Source organism: Pelodiscus sinensis, chromosome 1, assembly GCF_052426305.1.
Source record: "Pelodiscus sinensis isolate ZL-2025 chromosome 1, ASM5242630v1, whole genome shotgun sequence".
Lineage (NCBI taxonomy): Eukaryota > Metazoa > Chordata > Testudines > Trionychidae > Pelodiscus > Pelodiscus sinensis.
In genome coordinates this window covers 194,555,717-194,582,994 of record NC_143052.1, presented here as the reverse complement: position 1 = coordinate 194,582,994, position 27,278 = coordinate 194,555,717, and the positions used below count along the sequence as shown (strand labels likewise).

General features: G+C 43.9%; 1 protein-coding gene across 1 annotated transcript in view; it reads right to left on the bottom strand.

The window, feature by feature from the left end:
- Positions 1 to 418: 418 nt before the first annotated feature.
- The window catches only part of LOC102450104 (interferon-induced GTP-binding protein Mx1-like), a 31,132-nt gene continuing 4,272 nt past the window's right edge, over positions 419 to 27,278 (bottom strand). Inside the window, exons 3-12 of the mRNA XM_089774077.1 lie at positions 25,959 to 26,113; positions 21,257 to 21,395; positions 20,369 to 20,567; positions 19,492 to 19,570; positions 18,928 to 19,050; positions 17,770 to 17,911; positions 11,273 to 11,431; positions 9,477 to 9,553; positions 6,417 to 6,668; positions 419 to 1,610 (exon numbers count right to left, since the gene is read on the bottom strand). Coding sequence (XP_089630203.1) covers positions 1,377 to 1,610; positions 6,417 to 6,668; positions 9,477 to 9,553; positions 11,273 to 11,431; positions 17,770 to 17,911; positions 18,928 to 19,050; positions 19,492 to 19,570; positions 20,369 to 20,567; positions 21,257 to 21,395; positions 25,959 to 26,113 — 1,559 coding nt within the window. The 3' untranslated portion in view covers positions 419 to 1,376. The remainder of the gene's footprint in view (positions 1,611 to 6,416; positions 6,669 to 9,476; positions 9,554 to 11,272; positions 11,432 to 17,769; positions 17,912 to 18,927; positions 19,051 to 19,491; positions 19,571 to 20,368; positions 20,568 to 21,256; positions 21,396 to 25,958; positions 26,114 to 27,278) is intronic.

Below are 27,278 nucleotides of genomic sequence, written 5' to 3'. Positions count from 1 at the left end.
TCAGTCCCTACAAGAGGTTATAAAGCACGCAGCAGGAGAGAAACAGCTGTCCGGGGAGATCCCTTAAGCACGTCTCAAAGGAGCTCCAGCCCCCGCCCCCGCCCCCGGAAAGAGCTGGTGCCCTTTTCAAAATGGTTCCGGGCTTCTGCTTTTGCGCAAGAGCGTCCCACCAATGTAGATGCTCTTTTGCGCAAAAGCGCATCATTCTGATAATGTTTCCTGGACCAATATAGACGCACTCTTGCGCAAATATTTTAATGCAAAAACTCGTGTTAAAAGTATTTGCACAAGAGAGCACCAGTGTAGATGTAGCCTTAGTGTGTAAGGCTCTTTCAGTGGCAAAAGATCTTGCAGACCCCTGAGTTATGCCCGGAGCCCTAGGAATTGGGTAAGGGTGGGTGTGTAAATTAACAGGGTTGCACCGTGAGCCCTGGGAACTGGGTAAAGGTGTGTGTCCCTAAAGTGTGGAATGGTTTAGAGAAACTTTTGCAGGTAACAAGAGAAGTGTGTGGCCCTGGTGGCAGCTCCAGTGAGGCTCAGGTATTAGGTTAGAGCAGGAGGGAGAGGAGGGGAAGCAGGGGGGACAAGCGGGGCCTGGCTCTGGGGGAGGGGTGGTGCACTGGGTTAGAGCGGGGAGCTGGGGGTGCCTCAGCCACTCTATTAAAACTCATACTGGACTTGTAGAGTTTCACAGAATAATTACAATGCACACTCACAGAAACAACCTAGTCCCAACTAACTATTTATTGAACCACCATTAAAATTAGTTCTTTACCAGTGATTGGACCAGGACATCAGGTTTCACACACATACAGTCTAGAATCTTGCAACTTTACATCCTCATCATGTACCGTAATTCCAAAATGTTAAATAGACTAACTGGTTTCCATGGCTGAAATAAAGCATGTGGAAGAACACAACAACAAAAAAGTAGGAAAGCACACATTTAAAATATACTTTTTGTTCAGTCTCTAACTGCAATATGGTTTAATTCATTTGCCTATTGTAGAATGTGTGTTCTGTACCAGAGAGCCACTGTCCTTTGTTTGCTAAAATGAACACAAAGTGTTTCCCAGTAAGAACATAATTAGGGGGAAGCACAGGAAATTCATGTTATACATTGAACTAAATCAAATATAAAAATAAAAATATGAAATGGTTTACAGATGAACACGACAGATACATAATGGATGATGTTAAAGCAATTGTGTGATTTAGCTAAACTCTGACTTAGTTACCTCGGTTTTGTAAGTTACCTCGGTTTTGTAAGGACAGTGTAGACAGGTGCACAATTTCTAACAGGTTATACAAAGCACTGATAAATCTTTTCAGTACCAAGAACTGATATTTGAAACAGACCATTTAAAGTAGAGAAGCTATATCACAGAAAACTGTATTAAGCGAAGGCGAGCTTGTGTCAGACGATTAATTCGTCCACTCAGAATCTCTCTCTGATACGCAGAATCTTTCCGTTCTTGAAGAAAGAAGCTCAATTTCTCTTTTTCTTGTAAAAGTTGCAGCATTGAATTATGTAATTTATCTCCACAGTCCTGAAGGATATAGAACTGGATGATCAGAGGAATTTGGTTGGAGAGACGTTTACCTGCACTCTGGAAACAGAAGATGGATACAAAACATTACTATTGGAGAGGATATGAGAAGGACACTGTAGTGAAAGTCAGTAAGAAGCTACACAATTGTGTCAAATGATTGTTTCAGTGAGCACATCCATGAATTAGTCATGAAATGGTTCAGAGAGCTGAAATGTATCGTTTCCTTTTTTGTCCCATTTGAAAACATGAATGAAACTGCTCTTAATTTGAACCACAAATTTTCTCAGGGCATGAACACAATGGATGATGATGTAACTGCTTGTATAACCAAATTAATGCTGACATTTGCCAGCAGAGGGCCATCTAGTAAATAACACTGTTGTAAACATATAACATACATATCATGCAGAACACAATGCTATTCATAGCCTCAAAACCAATCTTATCATATTCAAAGAGACCGACAAAGGAAGCGCTGTACTTATCATGAACAGGACAGATTATAAACAGGAGGCCAACAGACAACTCACCAATACCAGATTCTATAGGCCTTTCTCCTGTGACCCCACTAAGGAATGCAAAACAAAACAAAAAACACCACACACCCCCCACACTGAAAAAAACTGCTCATGACACTCCCTGATGCTGCTCAGGAACAAATTTACACTAACACCCCCCTCCAATCCCCAACCAGGAACTTTCTATCTACTACCCAAAATACACAAACCTGGTAATCCCGGACAGCCCATCATCTCAAACATTGGCACACTCACCACAGGATTATCTGGCTATTTCGACTCCTTTCTCAGCCCCTATGCTACTAGCACTCCTAGATGCCTCCGTGACTCCACTGACTTCCTGAGGAAACTTCAAAACATCAGTCATCTACCTGAAAACACCATCCTGGCCACCATGGATGTAGAAGCCCTTTACACCAACATTCCACATGAAGACAGAATATAGGCTATCAAGAGCACCATTCCCGATGACAACACTACACACCTGATTACAGAGCTCTGCAACTTTGTCCTCACCCACAACTACGTCTGATTCGGAGACAAGTTCTATCTCCAAGTTGGTGGCACAGCCATGACACTCACATGGCACCACAATATGCTAGCATCTTTATGGCTGACCTTGAACAATGTTTCCTCAGCTCTTGTCCCTTAACACCTCTACTTTACTTCCACTACATCGATGACATCTTCATCACATGGACCCATAGAAAAGAGACTCTTGAAGAATTCCACAAGGATTTCAACAACTTCCACTTCACCATCGTCCAGGCTGAGGTTAAGTCCACACGAGAAATCCACTTCCTTGACACTATAGTACAGTTAAATAATGGACAAATCTCCACCACCCTATATCAGAAACCCACTGACCACTACACTCACCTCCATCCCTCCAGCTTCCATCCCAGACATATTTCTCAGTCTATTGTATACAGCCAAGCCCTAAGATACAACTGGAGTTGCTCCGGCCCCACAGACAGAGACAATCACCTACAGGATCTTTACAGAACATTCCTAAAACTGAAATACTCACCTGGAGAAGTGAAAAAACAAATTGTCAGAGCCAAAAAAGTACCCAGACATGAACTACTCCAAGACAGACCCAAAAGAGAAAATAATGGAACTCCTCTTGTGTTACCTATAGTCCACAACTCAGACCCCTCCAATGCATTATACACAACCTACAACTCATCTTGGAAAATGATCCCTCACTCTCAGAAGCCTTGGGAGAAAATCCTATTCTCGCTTACAGACAACCCTCCAACCTGAAACATTCTTTCTGGTAACCATGCCACACAACCATATCATAAGCCTCCAGGAACCCAGCTCTACAACCAAAAATGATACCAACTCTGCCCACATATCTATACTGGCGAATTCATCACTAGAGCCAACAACACAAGCCACCAAATCAAAAGGTCATTTGACTGCACATCCAATAATTTGATCTATGCCATCAAATGCCAACAGTGCCCCCCAATCTATCTATATCTATATCTATAGGACAAACTGGACAGTCTCTGCAGGAAAGAATCAATGGACACAAATCAGATAAACACAGGGGCGGCCCATGAGCCTAGGCGAACTAGGCAGTTGCCTAGAGCACCACTGGCCCGGGCACCCAATGATAATGTCACAGGGCGATGATGCGCCCCGTGATAATGTCATGGCCATTGACTGCTGTGCAAGGGGGAGGGGGGCACTAATTGCGCCACCCGCTTGGGGCGCTAGCTAACGTTCCTGGATATACATATCGGGCCGCTCCACAGGGAAGCATTGGAATTACAGTTCATCTGCAAATTCAATTCACATGCTACTGGACTCAATCATGCCACAAGCTCAGGTAGGAGGGAAGGGGAGCAACAAGAACAGGGAATGCTGGGGGGGGGGGGGGAGAGGAAGGGTAAGTGCAGAGTCCTGTGGTTTGGGGACCAGGAGTGCAGCCCTGCAGCCAGTGTTGAGGGGCTGGGAGTGCTGCCACAGGGCTCAGTGCACTCACAGGTTGGGGTTATGCATCCACCCTGCCTCTTCACCAAAATGCCCATCCCTCCGCTCAGTGCCTGGCACCCCCTCTGCTGCTCCTGAAATGTAGCCCCAGAGCTGGCGGAAGCAGAGAGGTTGGGTGAGTGGGGACAAGAAAGGTGCTCAGGGGAAGAGGCAGGGTGGCTACAGAACCCTGTGGCTGGAGGCCAGGAGCATAACCCAACAGCCAGCAGCAAGATTCAAGAGTTCAGCCTGGCTGCCAAGGGGCTAAGCGTGCTCCCGTGGGGCTGTGCATTCACCCTGCTTCTTCCCCTGAATGCCCTTCTTCTAGTCCCTGTTTGGTCAATGCTGGCCCCTCTGCTGCTGCCAAAGCAGAGCCTGGCAGCCAATGGCCGCAGAGGGGCCGGCCTCGACCTCCTCTGACCTGGAAAATTCCCAGATCCAGTTTGGGATTGGTCAGGTCCTGAGTGTGCTGGACCAGTGAGGCCCAACCTGTATGTAGGACAAAGCCTAATGTACTTCTACATATTTCAGATCTTATGGTTCTAGTTTGAATCCCTTTAACATTTTCAACCCATCTGGGACCAGTAGTCAAATGGGCACAGTCCAAAGTCAACTCCCAGGATCCAGAATGTATTTCGGCATGTCTAGTAGTCCTGTGAAGGAAAGTCCTGCCTTAGTGCTATATCCTAGCCTTAAAGGAGGTCGAGGATAATATAAGCTATTTCCCCTCTTCATCTAACAAACCAGAGTACAAGCAAGGCAGCAATTTGTAATCCAGACAAGCTATTCAACCTGACTGATGCACAGAGGGAACTTAAATCAAGCTCACTTTTGTGAGAAATTCCAGTCTGTTGTGTAACATTTCTCTTTTTAAATGATGAAGTTGAGGGTAAAATTTTCCTGAGTACTTAAGTGCTTAAGTCCCATTTTCAAAAGTAACCAATCTAGGAGCCTAATTCTCCTATTTAAAACAAACAAACAAAAAACCAAAACCAAAAACAAAACCACCAATGGAATTTATTTGTACAGGGTTTCTTGAAAATGTTGCTGAGTGTCTAATGGCTGCAGATTCACCGTTCTAGTCTTATTTAACCTATTGCCACATGAAGCGCTTTAGGACACCATAAGTGTGCGTGGGATGACATAAAATATGCCAGTTGATAGACATGGTTATTTTAGCATTAGATATTATGAGGTAGGGTAAAAAGACAAAAGAACTTGCTTTTATTTGATCTCTCCATTAGAACAAAATGGAAACTGAGGTCTCCTTATTCAGTACCTGCCTTTTGTTTTATGGATGTACTGATGCGTATTGCTAGACATATCCATTTTTTGCCATTGCACGTGCATTTGGCCAGTGCTGCATCTCTGCAGACCAGGCTGAGGCTCAGCTAAAAGTCAGAGCCTTAATTTCTCAGGACACAGAGATTAACTTAATCCACATCTAAATTTATGTGGTGAAAGTTGGTGTAGCTTAGAGCAGGAAAAGCAATCAAAAGGTAGATGCAACATGATGAAACATTCCTGTGTTACACATAAGGAACAACAAACGGTCCGGTAGCACTTTATAGACTAACAAAACATGTAGATGGTATCCTGAGCTTTTGTGGAAAGAGCACCCTGTGCCCACGAAAGCTCAATACCATCTATATGTTTTGTTAGTCTATAAAGTGCTACCAGACCATTTGTTGTTTTTAAATTTATCCTGTACCCACTAACTCTGCTACCCCCTGAAGCTTTGTTAAACACTCAGCCTGTAACATTGATACTATACTGTACATGTCTTTCACATCACATTTAAATTTGCTCACAGACATAATGCATTGGCAGTTCTAATTCCAGTTAATAAATGAAAAGTTATCAATGCAAATCAAGGACGGGATTATATGCAGGGATGGCTCGTGAGCATAGGCAGACTCAGTGGTTGCCGAGGGGTCCGCTGGCCCGGGGCACCCAATAATGACATCACGGGGCACCCGGGCGCCCGATGATGACGTCATGGCCATTGACGGCTTGTACAGGCGGGGGCGCCGATTGTGCCTTCTGCTTGGGGCGCCAGCTGCCGCAGCCGACCTCGGGCCACTCCTGATCATATAAATGGGCAGGGCTTGACAATTAGTGTAATCTACTCACCCTGTGGTGAGTAGATTACAAGCCAGCACAGCCATGCAGCATGGTCTGCGCATGCGCAGTGCGCCAAACCGTGTAGCTGGTGAGCAGGGCTCGCTGCCGCTTGGTGAGCCCTGTAAATGGGTATTTTCTTAAATTAAAAACCATAAGAAACATCTGTTAATTGTAATGGGAACTGCTTCAAGGTGTGGAATGGAATAAAAACTGCTGTGGTAGGAATCCATAAACTCACATGGAAATATGCCTCCAAGTGATAGGTCATATCCTTAATGGCAGGGTAGTCCTGGGCAGTTCCAAAGCCGAATTTCAAGGAGGCCGAGTGCAAATCATTGACGACTTCCTTTGATTCTTCTTCCCTGATAACTTTTAAGTCTTGTCTGTAAACATTATCCTGGCAGTATACAAGCTGCTCCATTTTAAAATGGATTATGATGATTGTTTCCGCTTCCTTTGCTTGTTTCGTGATAATGTATTTAATTCTGTCCTGTAAAAGGAGATTGGTAGAGGGGAGAGAGAAGAAAATGATGAAAATCTATTAAGTAATAGGTTCATGAGTACGGGACCAGTTCTATGTGACAGGTAATATGTGCTATAGTGTCACAGGGTTCCCAAAATCTAATGGCAAAGCTAGATTCTGGCTCCCTGTCAGGTGGTTCAAGGAAGGCAGGAGTGTCTACATTGTTCTGTGCACCCATGACACTTTTGGGCAGGAACCACCAAAAAACTGCTGCCTGAGTAAGCAACAGAGTGTTTATGTTACCATCTATGGGAGACTTCCCACACCATGCGATGGGTGTGCAGAGTTAAGGAAACACTAACTAAAGGGATAATTCCGCACATTCTGATGCAGCATAGAGTGATTGCCAATAGCGTATTCAACACATGTCCCCCCCCAGCCACATTTTAACTGTCTCTGTCTTTGGCAGGCCCTGACGTGAGCTTGTTCCCCTCAATCTTATCTCCAAAATCCACTCCATTGTCCATGCCCAACAAACCCACCTTCAGCCAAGCACTGAGCATCCAATAGTTCAGTTCAGCAACCCCTCCTCTTTGGCCTTCCAGAGATTGTTTTCCCAGGAGACTTTTGGGTAGATTGGATGGGTAAACTATCTGCCTCTCCTCGGTGTTACAATTCCATTCAAGCCTTCCTTAAAATCCTTTCCCAGGATTCACACTCCCTCCTGAACCAAATTCAGCCTTGTTCTCAGATCCCAGGACTTCCACATCACATCTCTCTTCCTTCCTCCCCCTCTGCTCTGGTTTCCCTTTACTCCCTGCCCTCTTCTTTGCTCAGCCAAAGCCACTCACCTGCCTGATTTTTCAAAGCTGCTGAGCCCTTGTATCTCTCGGAAATTTCAAAGTGATTTTGTGGATGCTCATCAATTTAGAAAATGAGGCCATATTTCATACAGTTCCCTCTGACTGGCAGTACCTTCCTGTCTGTCCATTTATAGTTTCCCTCTCCACCAAAATCTTCTCTCAATTCATAGCCCTTAAGTGACTGAATTCAATTTTAAAAAAAAATAATCCCTCCCCCCATGATATATAAATTTCCTAAGCAGCCCCATCATCATATTGTCTTTGGCCTTTCCCCTCCCTGTGGTGGTGTCTTCTATTCTTAGCTTAACACAGGCACTACAAAAACTTACACGCATGCTTGACTTTGGGGACTACTTACGTACTTAAGTCTCAGCAGGAATGAAATCTGAGATTGTAAACTCTTTGGGAGCAGAAACTCAATTTTTGTTGTGTACACTGCTATGAACAGATATTGTAGCGGGTTCACTCCCTTTTTTTTCGCCTGGCTCTTCCCTCCAGGGTGGCCATTGGCGAAGTAACCAGCGCTCAGACCCGCCCTGTTCAGGTGTGGTGGTGTCTTCAGGGCACTGTCCTCTGGCAGTGACCACTTTGCTCTTCCTCCAGGCCCCCTTCCAGGGGGAGATAGTCCAGGGTCCTCCTTACTCCTGGGGGACCCCCAGTTCTTCCTCTTGGGGACTCCTAGCTCCCCTCACTCTGTCCTGGCCTCAGGCCCCCTGCCTGCCCCTTAACAGCTCCTCCAGGCAGACTGCAGGATCTCCAGGCCCCTACTCCCCGGCCACAGGCTCACCTCTGCTTGCCCAGTTGCCTCCTGGACTCATGGCCTGGGGCTTCCCTGGCTCAGCCTCCCCTAGCTTACCGCAGCTGCCTCCTATGCGACCCAGCCTTTTAGGGCTGCCTCCATTGCTCGCCCTGGCCTTTCAGAACTGCCTCCTATGCAGCACTGGGCCTCAGGTCGTGTAGCCTGGGCTTCTCCTGCCTGAGCCTCCCCAGTCCTGCCCTCCTCCAGGGAGCCTTCTTCTTCCCTAGCCATCAGGACTTACTGCTCTCCCTCCAGAGCAGCAGGCAGGTAGATGATTCCTCCTCCCAGGAGCTGCTCTTTTATGCTTCAGCTGGGCTCTCCTAATTGCCCTCAGCTGGGCTCTCCTCTCTCCCGCTCCTTGGCCCCTTAAAGGGCAAGGGCAGGGCAACACCCTGCCACATTATGATATAAAATCAAGTGCAGTATACTCATGAAACTGAGAAACAGAGCAACGACAATGTTGCTATTAATGCAACAAACCTTCATGTCTCCTGTATATACAATTTCCATTTATTTACAGTTTCTCTGTTACCTTATTGCACAACATATTCGTAAAGGTGATATGTGTGCAGGAATCGCCATAAATTGCTTAATAACACAATAATGACAGAGACTGATCCACAGTGGAGGAGTAAAATGTAGCTCTATATACAGTAAGTATACTATGCCATTCAGTATTACTTGTCTTATATCCGGTTACATAAAGTCATAGAAGTATCAGATGGGAAGGGACCTCAACAGGTTTTCTAGCCCAGTCCCTGACTCTCAAGGCAGGACTTACTAATAATCAGACCATTCCCAACAGGTGTTTGTCTAACCAGTTACAAAAACCTCAGATGAAAGAGATTGCACAACCTCCCTCAGCAATTTTTTTCCAGAGCTTAACTACTTGGACAGTTAGGAAGATTTTTTCCTAATGTCTAACCTAAACCTCCCTTGCTGCAATTTAAGCCCATTGCTTCTTATCCTATCCTATCCTCAGAGGTTAGAACAATTTTTCATCTTTGCCCTTTTAACAACCTTTAATGTACCTGAAAACTTACAATGTCCCCACTCAGTCTTCTCTTTTCCAAACTAAACAAACCAATTTTATCAGTCTTCTGTCATAGGTTATGTTTTCCTGACCTTTAATCATTCTTGCTGCGCTTTTGTGGAGAGCATGTGGTGTCTTACCTTAGCAGCTCTGTGAAGATTATGAAAATCCTCAAAGTGATCTGTGGCAACCTCTGTAAAAGATTTTTGGACAATTTCTGAGGGGAGAAAAGAGACATAAAATAAAGGTAACAATGTAAATGTGATTAATGAGCTTCTGGTAGTACAAGATTTATAAAACGTGGTTCTTCTCTGTATCTATGCAAAGGACAATGAAATGGAGCTATGTTTAGCTATTCAATATTTAATCCATTCTTGTCATATCTAGGATGATTTTACATTTTCCTGTCATGGTCCATTTCTAACTTTTTCAAAAACAGAACACTAGAACTGGAAGGAACCTTGAGAGGTCATCAAGTCCAGTCCCCTGCACTTATGGCAGGACCAAGCACCATCTAGGCCATGGGTGGGCAACATATTAGATCTGGCCTGCGAAGCAGTCTGATCCAGCCCGTGGCCCACACTGCTAAGACCCCAAGGCTGTTCATCAAAATGGCTGGCAGCTTCCTTGCCTCCCTGTCCCCACCAAGGATGTGTGGTGCCTATAGGGAGCCATCAGCAGGGAGGAGTAGGGTGGGGGGCAGGGGAGAGGGATAGACTTCACACGCTCCCCTGCTCCCATGCTCCAATTGGCCTGGGAGTGGGAGAGAGTGCAAAGTCTCCTCCTCCCCCCACCTCCTGCCAGGGACACGTGGCACATAGAGGGAGCTGCCAGTTGTCCAAAATGGCCCTGAGTGGCACATGAAGGGAACCTCCCTGAGCAGCCTCAGGCTGCTGCAGAAGGGAGATTGTCTTGGGGACCCTGTTGGACTGCTGTCCAGGAGCTGCATCAGGTAAGTGACTCCTGGCCAGAGCCTGCCTCCAGCACCCTAGCCTCTGCCTCTGGTACCCAGCCCCACCCACTTCTTAACTCCCCACTCCAGGTCATCACCTGCTCCTTCCTTAGGTCATCACCCAAATCCTCTGAACACACAGCCTGACCCAGGTCACAATTCCCTTCCAGACCTTGCACCCCTTGCTACACCCCTACCCCAGGTCAAAATTTACTCCTGTACCCCACTCCCTTCTGGACCCTGCATCCCAATCCTCTGCCCCAGGTCACAACCCCTTACTTCACCTAAACTCCCCTCAGACCCTACACCCCCTTATGTATTCCAGTCCCCTACCCTGGGCTCCCTTCTGTACCCAACCTCCATCTAACCTCCCGACCATCTAGAAAAGTGTGGCTCATGACCACCTTCCAAAATCTTGGAATGGTCCCCCATCAAAAATTATTTTCCACCCCTAAGGACAATTTTCCTCCTTCCTCCTTATAACACCCTTTTAGGTACTTGAAAGCTGCAAAGTCCCCGCTCAGTCTTTTCTTCTCCAAGTTAAACAAACCCAGTTCTTTCAGTCTTCCCTCATAGGTCATGTTTTCTTGTAGATTTACTTCCCATAGGGCCTTACCTTCTTTAAATCCATTGTCTTTATTTTGCTGTTCTCCCTCCTCCTAGTCCTTAGACTCATGAACTCTATACTTTCACTGTCACCCAAACTGCCTTCCACTTTCAAATTCTCAACTAGTTCCTCCCTATTTGTCAAAATCATATCTAGGACAGCCTCTCCCCTGTTCATTTTGGAATTTGTAGTGGCAAAGTCTAAAGAATAAGCAAAGATATTTGAGGTCTAGAGATCTGTCTCATGGCCCAAAGCTGGTTTGATACAGATTCATTTCCCCCTGCCTGAAGTAGCCAAGATACGGCTCTTGCTCAGCAACCAAAATGTAGACAAACCAATGTTTCCAAAGCTTAGAGATAACCTTAATTGAAACTCACCCATCACTTTCTTCATCATCTCAATAGCTGGTTTTTCTAGTGCCACGATTTGCCGTTTTACAATGGCCTCAAATGTCTTGTAACTGGTAAACCCTGGGAGCTCTCTTCCACGATACTGTTCTTCAAATCTGGACACTTCATGTTGTATGGTTTTTCTATCTATAACATTAAAACAACAGCACTCTTTTAATATACCAAATTTCTAAAGAAAATTGTGGCTTCAAAAGAGAAGTTTCAATTCTTTGTTCCAAAGACACTTTGGATTGGAAGAATTACTACACATCTGATTGCATAAGCACATTGATTTCTATAAAACTGAGCCAAAATATGCCATTACTACTGCTAAGAATGAACTGTTACACTCATTGATATGTGCATATAAATTAATGGAAACAGGAACACTGGCCAGTATTCTGAAACAGCATAGCAGTTTCTAGGAGTCTGATATTCTTGATGCTTAAGAGAAAGATGTAACACAATTTGTAAGTCCACTTAGTCTAAACTTCATTAAACACTCAGGCTGTATCTAGACTGGCAAATTTTTCTTGAAAATCAACAGCTTTTCCGGAAAAACTTGCCAGCTGTCTACACTGGCCACTTGAATTTCCAGAAAAGCACTGACGATCTCATGTAAAATCATCAGTGCTTTTCCGGAAAAACTATGCTGCTCCTGTTCGGGCAAAAGTCTTTTTCCGAAAGACTTTTGCGCAAAAGGGCCAGTGTAGATAGCACAGTACTGTTTTCCGCAAAAAAACCCCAATCGTGAAAAAGGCAATCGGGGCTTTTTTGAGGAAAACCGCGTCTAGATTGGCCACGGACGGTTTTCCGCAAAAAGTGCTTTTTCGGAAAAGCATCCTGCCAATCTAGATGCACTTTTCCGAAAATGCTTTTAACGGAAAACTTTTCAGTTAAAAGCATTTTCGGAAATTCATGCCAGTGTAGACGTAGCCTCAGGGTACGTCTACACTTGCTCCCTATCTCGAGATAGGGATGCAAATGTAGTGTACCGAAATTGCTAATGAAGCGCGGGATTTAAATATCCTGTGCTTAATTAGCATAATCGCGTCCAGCCGCCATTTTGAAATCGCATTATTGCGAAATAAAACGCCCCGTGTAGCAGTGGCATTTAGAGAGAAAACCCATCTTTTGAATGAGTTGCCTTTCCCTAATGCCTGCGAGGTGGGGAGCCTTCCTGAGGTGAAGGCGCATGGTGGCACTACTCAGTGCTCTGGGGTCACTGCTGGCTTGCACTTGGGCCTGCAGCAGCCCACACAACACTGCCTGTCATTTGTCCTGCTCCTGCTCTGACATCCTGTGCAGACAGGAATAACACAGCTCAGACACTGGGTGGCGGGGGCGGGGTAACCAGGTCAGGCACCCAGCCTGGGGAAGGGGGGGCGATGCTGACTCCCGAATCATGCCACGGGCTCCTGGCACCACTGCAGAGAGGGGAAAGGAGCACCCAGCCCCAGATTCCGCCCGGGTGTGCTAGTGTCCAGGCTATTTGCACAGCATGGTGCAGAGTGGCCACTTTGCACTCCAGGGGCAGAGAGGTACCCTGAAGGCAGTGATCTCACTTCCCCACTTGGGTCTTACCCCCGGTGTAGGTAGAGGACTCTCTATCTTGCTGAGAGCCAAAGAAATAGCTCTGTGGTGCCCCCCACAAAACTCCTAGCATAGAGGCATTCCGGAGGAAAACTAGAGCAGTGCTGCCCTGTGCTTATTTTTGGCCTCTTGTGACTTCAGTGGAACTGTGGGCAGTGCAGACTTAGAGCTGCCTTGAGGCTAATCTAACAACAGCAGCTGGACATGCTTCTGGCAAGATGGAAAATACAGATGGCACAAAGGGGACATAGATACATCGTCCACTCTTTCAGCATTCCTGCACTGAGTTCATGCCTTGGTATCGTAATAAAAGTTGAGAGATGCTGTAATTCAGATTTTTCTGCTGGATCTCATATTTCTCATATATTGGTAGCAAACCCCCCGAGGTTCTTGTGGTGTTTTGAATTCTGACAGTAATCATAATGTCATAAGACTGGAAAGGAGATCAACTAGTCCAGCTGGGTGAGGCTCTGGGGAGGGCTATAAACAGAGGGAGTAGGCTACTGAAAATTTTGCAGTATTAATATTCTTTTTATTTGACCTCATATTATATAAACATTTAGGCTACGTCTAGACTGGCCCCTATTACGAAATAGCCATGCTAATTTCCAACTTTGGAATAGGGAAATCCGCGGGGGATTTAAATATCCCCCGCGGGATTTAAATAAACATGTCCGCCGCTTTTTTTCCGGCTTGGGGAAAAGCCGGAAAAAAGCGTCTAGACTGGCGCGATCCTACGGAATAAAGCCCTTTTCCAGAGGATCTCTTATTCCTACCTGAAAGTTATTAGCAAATATCTTATATATATTTTTTAAAATGTTATGGAAGAAAGAACCCTAAAACAAGGGATAATTAACAAGGTGCATGACTTTAAGGCCCCTATTACGAAATAGCCATGCTAATTTCCAACTTTGGAATAGGGAAATCAGCGGGGGATTTAAATATCCCCCGCGGGATTTAAATAAACATGTCCGCCGCTTTTTTTTCTGAAAGTAGGAATAAGAGATCCTCTGGAAAAGGGCTTTATTCCGGAGGATCGCGCCAGTCTAGACACTTTTTTCCGGCTTTTCCCCAAGCCGGAAAAAAAAGCGGCGGACATGTTTATTTAAATCCTGCAGGGGATATTTAAATCCCCCGCAGATTTCCCTATTCCAAAGTTGGAAATTAGCATGGCTATTTCGTAATAGGGGCCAGTCTAGACGTAGCCTTAAAGTCATGAACCTTGTTAATTATCCCTTGTCTTAGGGTTCTTTCTTCCATAACATTTTAAAAAATATATATAAGATATTTGTTAATAACTTGGGTACCACGGCGGCACACATCCAAACAAGCGCACATCACCTCAATATCAGTGCTGAAGACAAAACTCATTCTGCTAATGGATGGAAAATCTTAGAGGGAACACTGCCGGGGAGAGGTGCCTCTCTCCCAGCCCCAGGGTTGCTGCGGCCTGAGAAGAGGGTCAGGAAGGAATTTATTTGGGGTTGGGAAGGAATATTCCTCCAGGGTAGATTGGCAGAGGCCCTGGAGGTTTTTCTCCTTTCTCTGTTGCATGGGGCACGGGTCACTAGCAGGAGGATTCTCTGCATCTTGGGATCTTTGAACCATTGTTTCAAGGACTTCAATATCTGAGATATAGGTGAGAGGATTATTCTAGCAGTGGGTGGGTGAGATTCTGTGGCCTGCACGGTGCAGGGGTTGGACTAGATGATCAAAATGGTCCCTTCTGACCTTAAAGTCTATGGGTATGTCTACACTATAGCACTAATTCGAACTAACTTAATTCGAATGGAATTGTGGAATGAGGTTTACCTAGTTCGAATTAAGCGCTCCGCTAGTTCGAATTAAGTTCGAACTAGCGGTTTGCTAGTGTAGCGCCTATCAAAGTTAATTCGAACTAACGTCTGTTAGTTTGAATTAACTTTGTAGTGTAGACATACCCTATGAGTCTAAGAGACACTTCTCCCAGGACCCCGGCCCTGGAGTTATTGCAGCTGGTGAGAGACTTTTTTACTCCGGTCCCAGCTTTGGCCCTGCTCCAGCCAGGCGTTTCTCCCCACTGCAGGAGGTCCAGGCTGCCATTCATTCACTTTAACTAGATTCACCAAAGGTAAGTGTCCTGCTAAACTTGGCCCAGAAGACTCTCTCACACCTGGGAAATGGTGTTGGGGTTACTAATGGTTAAAAGACTAGAACTTATTTAAGATCACTAATTACACAATCATCTGAGTTATCTACTGAAAAAGAACTGTTTGGGCAAAAGACATGTAGACAGCAACATTTTTATGGTTTTGTAGCACTAGCCGCAGTTTAATTGTAATCACTATTGCCACTTTTTACCAGCATGGAGAGTATTTAAATGACTGCTGAGTTTTCAATTACAACAAACAGTATCAAAGAGTAGACGCATATCCTAAATTTGGTTGGGAATGCAGTCTTTCTTAAAGATTCCTATTAAAAAAATCTAGCAATATTCTGTATATTATGGACCAAAACCAGCCAGTAAAAAACCCCCAAAAACATGGCGTGTGTGTAAGAAACTGAACATTTCTGTACAGTTTTATTTCTGTTTGTCAAAATTGCAAGGAAAAAAAGGCTTTCCAAATTTTGAAGTGTGAAAAATGTTGACCATCTCGAGTAAAAACCTATTGCCCGGTTTACACTATCTTGAAAAGTGATTCAGCTCTCTCCGCTGGTTTTACACCAGCAATGCTGTGTGCCTCTGACCACAACCTAACATCAAAAGTACGGACGCCCATTCTAGCAAGCTGTTAACAGAGAACCTTTAGTAAAATGTAGCTTCATTAGGAAGTGCAGATGAAATCACACAGCTGTATTTTCAAATTGGAGGAGAAAGACTGGGTAGGGTAAGCTAGTTTAAAGTAACAGCAAATATTATAAACTAAAAAGTAAACACTTCCAGCCCACTCGATTAGCCTCATTAGCACCAGTAATACTATTGACAGGTAATTTTTTTTCTTCCCTTCTGTTGGGGTGCATGTCCCCCAAAGTCCAGTCTGCAACGGGCGAGGTTCCCCCTCTTTCCCGTGTGTCGGGGTCTCAGATAGCGGGTAGCCCCAGTTATGAGTTTAACGAGCTGGCCTCCGCAGCTGCTGCGCCCTCAGCGCTAAGGCGTGGTCTCCCAGCAACGGGAGGGAGTAGGGGGGCCCGGGCCCGCCCTCACTCACGGATCCCAGCCCAGGGACCTAAGAGCAGGATCCACCAGACCTGCTCAGCCGGCGGGGGAAACTTGTCCCAAAACCCTCTGGCTCGCCGGGCTCAACTCCAGCCCCTGCCCTGGGCTTCTTCCTACTCCCGACCCTCCGTCTCTGTTTCCTCCCTCCTCCTCTCCTCGCCCCCTCCCTAGGGCTTTCCTTTTCCCTTTTAAACTACCTGCCTCCCCCCTACGTCAGCATCCTCTCCCTTTCCCCTCCCCTGACGCGCCACTAACGTCATTCCTCTGACGTCAACAGGCCGGACACTGTAGCTGCCCCTGCGCCCGGCGGCGGACTGCCCATCGGCCGCCGTGCAAGCCGCACAGACCCGCCGCATTCTCCCGGCAGTGCTGAGCAGCGTGAGCGCCACGGCCGGCTCAGTGCGGGATGGGTTCGCCTCTGAGGGGCAGAGGCGTCCTGCCCCGTTACACCTTCCTTTTCTGTAATAAACTCTAGATTCCTATTATTTCCAGTCCAGCTTCCAGCTCATCTGAAGAAGTGGGTTTTGCTCACAAAAGCTCATGATACTATATAAATATATTTGTTAGTTTCTAAGGTGCCCTAGGACTACTCATTTTTACTGGTGTGGTTGTATGGATTGTTTATTTTTTTTAAACAATCAACTTCAGTAAGGGAGGTATGACAAAGTTAATTTAAAATGACAATTTATTCCATTACTTCCATTTGTGTTAGCAAATGTGCATTTGAGGAAGTCAGGATTAAAGTTTCTGGGTGTGATTTTCAGAAGTACCTGGTGTTTGCTTACCTTTCCTTCAGTGGAGTCACTGGGAGAACTTCATGGGGAGCAGAGTTAAGCTAATGCTGAATGCTTTTGAAAAATATCCCACTCTACACAACCCAGGCATGCCAACTCAGAATCTCACATGCAAAGCACTTCAATTCAAATGGTGGGAACTTTCTGCCTCAGCCCTGACTCTCCTCCCATGCTCTGAAGCTCACAACTCCACCCACACCATATATCACCTCCATAATGGTGCATATAGCAAAATCTATTCTGCACATGGATGTAAAAAATTAGAGGGACCATTGATTACAACGTCATACAAAATAAGAGAAGTTGAGTACAGGTTGGACCTCCCTGGTCTGGTACACTCGGAACCTGACTGGTTCTGGATGAGGGATTTTGTTGACAGAGGGAGGTCATTTTTGGACCCCTGCCGCCAGTCTCCTTGGCCTGGCTGCTGGGCTCCCAGCCAGTTCCCCACCTCTTAATGGCCCTGCTGTCCTGCTGACCCACTGGGAAGCCATTGCTTCCATAGCTCTGCAGGGCAGTCCAGTGCTGGGGCTCCAGGCAGTCGCGTACACCACACACTAGGACTCCGGACAGCCATACATGCTGGGGGTCCCTGGGTAGCATCATATGATGTGCACCAGGTCTTCCCGAGCAGCCACTAGTGCTGCGCCAGGGCTCTGTGAGCAGCCCCGCGTGTTGCGCACCAGGGCTCCTAGCCCTGTTGGGCAGCCACATGCCGGGTCTCCCACTTGCACACTGCCCTGGTTGCCCCACAGGGATCCTTACTGCTGGCCCTCCACCTGGACTCTCTGGTCCTGCGACATCCATGCTGGACCAAGGATGTTGCCGGACCAGAGAATCCCGGTTAAGAGAATTTCAACCTGTATTTTATAGCAGCTTCACAGACAACCCACTCTACTTACTAGTCAATGCGCTGTCATCAAGTATTTTCTCCCATTTCTGAAACTCTCTGCGGATTTCTGTAAAAAGCCTAATTTCATCTTCATGTAACTTTTCTTCTCCCGCCGCTGAACTCATGATCTCTTGATTAAAAAGTTTGATTTTCTGTAATGAGAGGTTTTTAAAAACAGCCTGAGTTCTGTGAAGGTGGCAGAGCTAAGCAAGAGTGAACTTGAACTTTATTTTCCTTGTGGTTCAGGGCAATCTTTTATCAAATTCCTGTTAGACTTATTTATTATTTATTTATTTAAATATTTTTACCCCGCCTTTCTATTTAAAATATTCCAGGCGGCTTACAAAAACAACAACAACCCACAATACAAATATATATAAAAATTTAAACTTATGCAAAGCCAGTGAAGGTTAAGAACATAAGAACGGCCATACTGGGTCAGACCAAAGGTTCATCTAGCCCAGTATCCTGTCTGCCAACAGTGGTTAATGCCAGGTGCCCCAGAGGGAGTGAAAAAAAGGTTGGTGGAGTTGCACAGGTATCAATAATGAGGGCCTGTAAAATATGATAATGCAGGATCCCAGAGGAGAACTCTGTCAGATCACAGCCCAAGTGCGCCTGCTACTATATAACACAATTGGCAGCCAGTCTGAGAGGGGTTGGATCACAGCATTGCACTCTGAAAAGGAGTGGAGGCACAGGCCTGCATCATTACAGGGGTGCACTTGGGGGATTGGAAGGTGGTGTTTGTGGGAGCAGCTCACTCGGTATTGTGGGAACCACCATTCACCGTAGATCTCATGAACTCACAGACTTTAAGGGCAGAAGGGATTGTCATGATTGTCCAGTCTGACCTCCTGAACAACTCAGGCTACCGAGTCTGATCCACCCCACCAGTAACAGATCCATCACACTAGTTTGGGGTTCATAATCAGGAGATAGAAGAAACAGCAGATGGAAGAGTTTCATTAAACTGGCCACCACAAGCCAAGCACAGCCATGGTTTAAATCCAGGGAAACATTTAGGCTTGTGTGTGTTGTAAGCCATGAAAGCCCTACAGAATAATAGTGGCAGAACTGAATTGTTCCCTTTGAAATTCCTGAAAGTTAAGTAATTTATTCAGATCCCTTTGGTACTCCACACAACCAAACACACATTTATACTCACGTCTATTAGGAAAAGCAATTTATCGCTTTCTGTTTTTGGTACGCCTTTGCCATACTTTAGTAACTGTTCAGTTGTTTTTTGGAGCTGAGTGTTTATTTGCTCTTCTAAAGTGGGCAAAGATTTCTAGAGGTGAAAACAACAATACAGATCAACTAATTATTGCTGGGTAAAACTTTCCTGGACAAATAGTTTATTCACTAAAAACCCCCACTTTTGGTTGACCCGAAACTTGTGTATTTGACTCAATAGTTTCAAATTGGGGGAAAGATGGACTTTTCTAAGTTCAGTACTGGATCCAAAATGAGTATTTTCCCCCTAATTATACCCCCAGTTGGCAGCTGAACTGAAAAATCAATTATCCACCCAGTTCTACACCTGACTACCACTCCAAGGTTTAACATAGTGGACCATGTGCTTCTAGACTGGTATCAAGCAGGGTCATTAAAGACTATTCATAGAAATAATGTTTACAGACCCAGTCCTCCAAAACTGTAGGTTTGGGTTCTATTCTTTTTAAAAAGTCACTGATGAAAACAACCTGATGTTAGGCGTTTATTAGCTTACATTAATGTGTTCCACAAGCTCAGCTGTAAGTTTCTCTGCTAGAATGGGGATAGTAGCCATGTTCTCCTCCAAAAGAACTCTGAAAGAGAGTAAGGAATATGATTATGAGCAATTAGCATTTGCTGAACAAGATTGCAGGGTCTTCTCCAGTTCTGCAGTACAAAACACGTTTCTTCTGATGAGGCAGGGGAACGCTGGTGAAGGTGCAGCCGTTGCCTCAACTCATCCTGACAAGACTGCTTTTGTGCAAGATTGGATTTTAAACAACGAGCTGTTTGCTGAACAGACTGAGAATAGAAAAATGTTCAGAACCATAACTTCAAAAAAAATATTTTCTGTTTTTATAAGAATGTATATACTGCTACATATAGTGGGGTTACTCATTCAGAACCACTTTAGGCTAAAAAAACCCTCTTTATGCATGAAATGCTAAAGAGCAATCATCTATGGAGGACTGCATGCCAGTAAGACACAGACCATAGCTTTCCTGTGAGTTTCACCATACTTTCTAGTGGATGGAACTATATGTGTTACTGCCCATGCCAGTAAGACACTTTAAAGCATGTGCAGAACAACTTTATTGAGACTACTTCAGAGTTTAATGGTCATCAAGTTTAATGGTTTTCTGGATCAGGGCTTAAATCAAACTTGAATCTGAAGTGTTCTTGATTTATACCAAACAAAACTTGTTTGGTATGTAAACTCTTGTATTTTGGAAACTACCACACAAACAAAAGGAAACTAAACAAAGAAACACCCAATCCCTTGAGGAGAATTCTCATTATGGGCCTAATCCAAATCTGACTGGAGTCAGCAGGGATCTTTCCATTGACCTCAATGGATTGTGGATTAGGCCCTTTAACTGTTTGAAAAGTACCTAAAATGTTCATGCTCCTCAAAGAATGCTCTCTCCTTCTGGATTGCAGAGGCCAGGGTCAGGTTGTCATGAATGTCTTGCTGCCCACGACATTTAACAATCATATAACCCTTTCTTAGGTGGATGACAAGGTTTCGGACAATGTCAACAACCGACTCCTCAGTTCCTCTGTCCACCAAATCTGGTTTTGTCAGGATCCCTGTCAAGTAATGAGGAGCAGGTTAGATAAGCACAGAAATGATAAGCACAGGAAGATCTGTTGAGATATCTAGTCACCCAATGCCAGGACTATTTCCTGCAGTGCATGCTAAAGTGACTTCTCAAGGGGTCTTGTAATTCCTCCCCACCCCACCACTTCTCTCCTCACACGTTTCTCCAGGAACACCCCAGACATTAAGTAGCAGAGCCTTTACAATATTTTAACCTGTGAAGTGTTCAAGATATTTATAGGCACAGTATCAATGGCAGTAGGGCCCCATATTGAGCTATGCCAAGGGGTGGCCAACATATGGCTCTTTGCTCACAGAAATGCGGCTCTCAGGCTTACAGTGTGTTTGGAACTGTGTGCCTGCTTTGTGCACCCGCCAGTGAGATTCAGGCATTGGATTATAATGGGAGGGATCTGAGGGTGCCTGGCTCTGGGGGAGGGACGTGTGGCTCTTTGTACTATTAGCTCTTTTGGCTCTTTGTGTCTAACTGGCTGGCCACCCCTGGGCTATGCCTTTAGATGTTGGTTTCATTTTATTGGTGCACAAAATTCATGTTATTTCATACAGCTTGTTTTTTCCTCATTGTGGATAACTCCTTGCAGGGCTGGGGGGGAGGGGGAAATATTAGAACTCTATGACCTTCCTTCCCCCCATTTGTATGTTTAAAAGCATGTCTTACCTAGCGTTCTCTCTCCATCAGGGTCCACCTCTTGAGCCATTTTCAGGGCCTCTGTTGTTGCAATATCCACATTACTTGGCACCACTACCAAGTTTATTGTCTCTTGCTTAGCAATAAAATTTTTAATTAGCTTTTTGATCTGTAATAAAATATGGTAAGAAAGAAAAGCAGTAAAGTTTGATGTGACAAATGCCATTGGATACCAGGCTTCTTATTGTCCGAGGAGGTAGAATTGCATCCATCATGATGGATGTAATTATATGACAAAAGTGAATTTTGGTGGGGGAATTCAGCCTGATTATCTAAAGATAATCCAAATGTGTAACATTGCCAAGAACATACAGCTAATGTATCAGCTTTAGGAAATGCTCATAAAAATTGATTAGTCTAGGTACACAATCTATTTGATGATTAATATGCTAATGATATTTTCCTGCATTAGCGACAACCAAGTTCTATTCTCTAAGGGTGTGTCAAGACTACATGGCTCCATTGACGGAGCCATGTAGATTAGGGTTGTAGGCAAAGGGAAATGAAGCACTGATTTAAATAATTTCTGCTTCATTTAAATTAAAATGGCTGCTGCGCTGTGCCAATCAGCTGTTTGGTGGCACAGCGCTGTAGTCTGGATGCTCCGTGGTTGACATCAAAGGCATTTGTCGACCTCCCCGGTATGCCTCGTGGGATGAAGTTTACCGGGGAGGTCGACAAATGTCTTTGATGTCGACCATGGAGCATCCAGTCTACAGCGCTGTGCCACCAAACAGCTGATGGGCACAGTGCGGCAATCATTTACATTTAAATGAAGTGGCAATTATTTAAATTGCTGCTTCATTTCCCGTTACCGAGTAAACAACTCTACATGGCTCCGTCGACAGAGCCATGTAGTCTAGACATGCCCTAAATGCACAGCTAAGAAAAAAAGTCAATTTGGAATATAATGATACATCAAGAGCAGATAAAATGTAGAATGAAATACGTCCACCTTAAAAGCATACCGATGAAAAGGAAGCAAAATACCTTAGCTTCACCTTTCAGTAATTCATAAAAAGTAAATAAAACAGACATGACATTTGGATGGTGTTTTTTCATGTCTGAATCCCAACAACCAGAGCTTCTCATGATTTTGTGTTGTTACCAAAGGTTTACCCAGCTCTACTTCAATTGAATTCATGTAACTATTATCCTGTTCAATTGGCCCTTGCCATCCATATTTCCCTTCAATGCCATTTTCTCTCATGTTAAAAAAGTAAGATGCTTATTCTCCCTTATTTTGCTTCTTGGGGCAACCCATTCAGGGGTATTGACAAGTGCTGCTGGGCTCACAACAACCATTTTATTGTGGATAAAATGAATAGATTTGTACAAATAATTATAGTAATTTCATCTCAAAATAAAGAGATTGTTTTCCTACATTCTGGCTACATAATGGGAGCACTCTTGTATTAGCTTTAAAAACAAAAAGAAGTACTATGGAACCTTAAAGACTAACAGATTTATTTGGTGATAAGGCAGCTTTTATGGATGAATCCACTTCATCAGACTGCATGGATTAGAAATTCCAGAGGCAGGGATATACATAGACACACATATACATATACTAGTATAGCAAAAGAAAGGAGCTACTTGTCAAGTGTAGGGCCAATATTAACAAGGCCAATTTAGTTAGGGTGGATGTGATTCAGTCCCAGCAGCTGATGGGGAGATGTGAATACCAAAAGAGGGAAAATTGGTGGAGTGAGATAACCAATCTAATTCCTTATTCAGTCCCATTTGATCCTGTTAAATTTGCAAATGAATTGCAGCTCTGCTGTTTCTTTTTGTAATCTGGTTTTAAAGATTTTTTGGTAAGAGGATGGCTACTTTTAAATCCATTAATGAATGTCCAGGGAAGTTAAAGTGTTCTCCTATTGGTTTTTGTGTGTTACCTTTCTTATCATTCTCTTCTACATTGTTACAATACATGGCCCAACCCTTTCTCATTCAGTCAACCTTGTTGGCATTTGTCAAGTTTTTGCTTCTCTTTCTATTCCAATGTACCATTTACAGGCAGTGGTCCCTCTAACCTGTCACCTGCACTGCTTCCCAAATGATTAATCAGCCCCACCCAGCCAGTTAACTCCCTGCATGGGAGGCCTGACCCTTGGGAAAGGCTGATTAATCACCCGTGAAGCTGCTCTGCCATGCAGCTTACGCTCGATCTACACTATGCACTCTGCAATTTGTGTAGCTTTTTCTGATTTTTTTTTCTGGAAGCAGCTTTTCTGCCATTTGGCATAGTCTAGATGGGGCCAAATGGCAGGAAAGCCTCCTCTTTCAGCGGAGCCCTTATCCCTCATAGAATGAGGTTTACGGGGCTCCCTGAAAGAGCATGTTTGGAAAAAAAAATATGAGGAAGAGCAAATGCGTTCCTAGGACGTGGCGGAGTTTAAATCCCGCAGTATAGACGTACACTTAGAGGGAACACTATTTACACGCATTATGTGTAGTGCTGAATTATGAAATCACCCTTTTAATGAATTATATCTGCATGGAATTTATAAATGAAACAGTGCTAACCACTTTTGAATGCATTTGTTAGTAACCTGTTAAGAATTGCCTTTGAAGAATTTGTTACTGTAACTTTTTTATATATTGTAACTAAAACCTCATTTTAAACTGTTAATACATTGACATTGTACTCTGTATAGTAACTAAAACCTCATTTTAAACTCTGTACCTCCTTAACTGTTTAAAGTTAGGGGTGATAGAGATGCAACCGTGTTAGTCTGGTGTAGCTGAAACAAAATACAGAACTATGTAGCACTTTAAAGACTAACAAGATGGTTTATTAGATGATGAGCTTTCCTGGGCCAGACCCACTTCCTCAGATCAATATGTGTAAGAAAATCAGCACCACCAAATATACCAAAGTGATACAATCAAAAAAATGAACCCATGTGAAATTGACAAATCAAATTTTAGAACAGAGTAGGGGTGAGGGGTGAAGGTTAGTGTCTGTGAGGTAATGACATAGGGGTGATAATAGGGGAAGTTTCTGTGAGGTAATGACATTAGGGGTGATAATTGGGGAAGCTCATCACCTAATAAACCATCTTGTTAGTCTTTAAAGTGCTACATAGTCCTGTCCTTCGTTAAATTTAGGGGTGTCTGCTTGTAATCTCATTTAAAAGTCTGAATGTGTATGTGTGCTGTGCATGGTATCAGTCCTAGGCTCTGGTCTGTCTCAGTGGCCAGCTGCCAACACCACCTTGATGGCTGACAAACAATGCCAGCAAACCCTGCAAAAGACCCACCCAAAAACCTAACACACAAAAACCCTATCAGGAAAAGGTCAAAGTCCCATCTGCCATTAGCTGATGACTTGAGGTCAAACAGTGTTCTCGGGACAGAACAGGATCTATGGACATATAAAAAGATGGGTTCAAAACTACAGAGTTGGGTCTTTCGATTTTACAATCATCCTCGAGGAGCACAGCGTGCACTAATATGACCAGGTTCCCCTCTTCATGTATAGACCACCTGGCCAGTAGACTAGCATGAGAAACTGAGGCCAGTAATTATATCCCATCCATAGGACAGTGTCTATGTAAGTGTGTGTATGTGTGGTGGATAGTTTTAGTAGCTAGGGACAGTAAATGAATTCTTCATTCACAATGAATGCAGCATATTGCCTTCTCAAAATAAGATTGTGCTGGTTTTATTTCTCTAAGTGTAACACGGGGGGAGGCATTAATACACAGATTTACTGTACATCACCACCTACCACTCAAACTCTGGCTAATTGTAGAGTAACTTTACAGGTGGCCATGTTCTTGAATAATTCCTATTTGAACTATATATATTTTAGTTTGTTACCTTTTTAAAAATAAAGACAGGAAAATTGTTACTCATTTCTACTTTATGTATTATCTTTTCCACTCCACAAAAGTATTCTGCATGGTTCAGAAAAAATGGGCCCAATACTACTCTCATTTACACTGCTGCAAATATGCTATAACTCTGCTGAAGTAAGAATTTGATCCCTTATATGAGGAAACACTGAGAGACAATAAAATTAATGAACCCAGATTTTTTCCTTACAACACACAATTTCTCTCAGTTGTGGAAGAATACACTAGTCAGAATTTTTTAAAAAGTTATGAGCCATTCTATTGCTGAATTTCATCTGTAGGACTGATCAGTAAGGGTATGTCTACACTCTGGAGCTATTTTGGGATATTTCCAGTAGCCATTCCATGTCTTTGAGACAAGCCCGTTATTTTGAAATATAACAGGCTCTTTATTTTGGTGGTCTAGTAAACCTCTTTCCACAAGGATTAAGGGATGTTTCAGAATAGCAGTTTATTTTGAAATTTGGTGTTGTGTAGACAGCACCCAAATATGAAATAAGCTATTTCAAAATTAACTCGAAATAAACTACTTAATTTGCATAGATCAAATTGCATAGCTTATTTCGAGCTAAGGGTAGATGCACCCTAAGTGACCATCACTCATTTTTTTTCAGCACTTCCTCCATCAATAATTGTCTTGTTTGTTGTGTACAACTCTTTTAATTTCAGTCATAACTAAGGCACCGTAACTGTATAGAACACTACAGTCTGATCCTCCAGCAAAACCTCCTGTTAAGATAATGTATGCATTAGATCTCTGCTAATGTAACTTAACTGTTTCCCAGATCAGAAAATGTATGTTGCATTACCTGTTCTCCAATGTCTTGTGGCTGATTCCCTACAGCTACCCTTGCAATTCCTGGAAGATCGATCAGCGTCAGATCTGGAACGTTTGGGGAACTAATTTCTAGGGAAATTAATTCCTGGCTAATGCCCACTCCTTCGCCAGCTATTGTATTCTGGGCTAGAAAGGAGGGAAAGATAAGAAAGAAAATCATAGAAAGTCATCATAAGAATTTCAGATTAGAACATATTAAAACTGGAAAGCTCCAGTTGCAACCTTTGTTGTTGTTGTTATTTTAAAGAAAAGCATTTTGGGACCCAACCCTGACCACAAAAAGTCCTATGGAAATCAATGGGGCATGATTGGACTCCTTTGCAGGATTTGAACTTTCATAATAATTGAAGAATACACTTTAAGAAATCTCAGTGTGCAAAAAACAAAGTACAATGCTTTTTTTTATAAAAACAACTAGACATATAGTGAAGCAACAAAATACTTAGCATTTCCACAATTGGTTCCTCAACTCCTAAATGTTAGACACCCATTAGTTAATCCTTGACAACACTGAAAGTTAGTAAAGCATATTTATACACATTCTATAGATGGGATGTGTGGATGAAATCAGGCACAGAGATAGAGTAATTTATCCAAGGTTATATAGCACATCAGTGGCAGAGCCATGAATAGAAAAGAAGGAAATGCCAGTACTCTTCTCTAACCATGAACGAGCACTGTAATCAAGCATCTCTCAGAAGCCTGCAAGTACATGTGACTGGTTTATCAATGCAAAATAACATAATTTTATAGCTATGCATTGCTGCCATTTCTAGATATCAAAGTACATAATTTTCATGAGAAACTCTCAGAACTCATAATTTGCTCATTTCACTTGTATGTCACTTACTTTATTAGTTTTTACAATGATTTCTTGAAAACTTCAGAGATTAACAAACAATGTTATGTCCAGTAGCACTGTAAGTCAGTGGTTTTTAAACTAGGTTGTAGAATATCAAGCACTGGGTCTCATGGCTGCAGGGTAATCAGGTGACCAGTGGGAGTGCTAAGGCAGGCTACCTGTGGCACCACAGATTGCACTGTGCCCTAAAAGCAGCCCAGCTCCTAGGGGATGCAGGGAGAAGGGAGTATATAGGGTTCTGTACACTGCTCCTGCCCTGAGCACCAGCTCCGCTCTCCCATTGGCTGGGAACCTGCTGCTGGCTGCTTCTGTGCTGCAGCATGGTCTGCCTTAGCACCCTGCTGATCAGGAGTCACTTGAGGTAAGTGACTCCTACTTCAGCCCTGACCTCTCCCCCAAACCAGAGCACCCTCCTACAGCCCAAAGCTC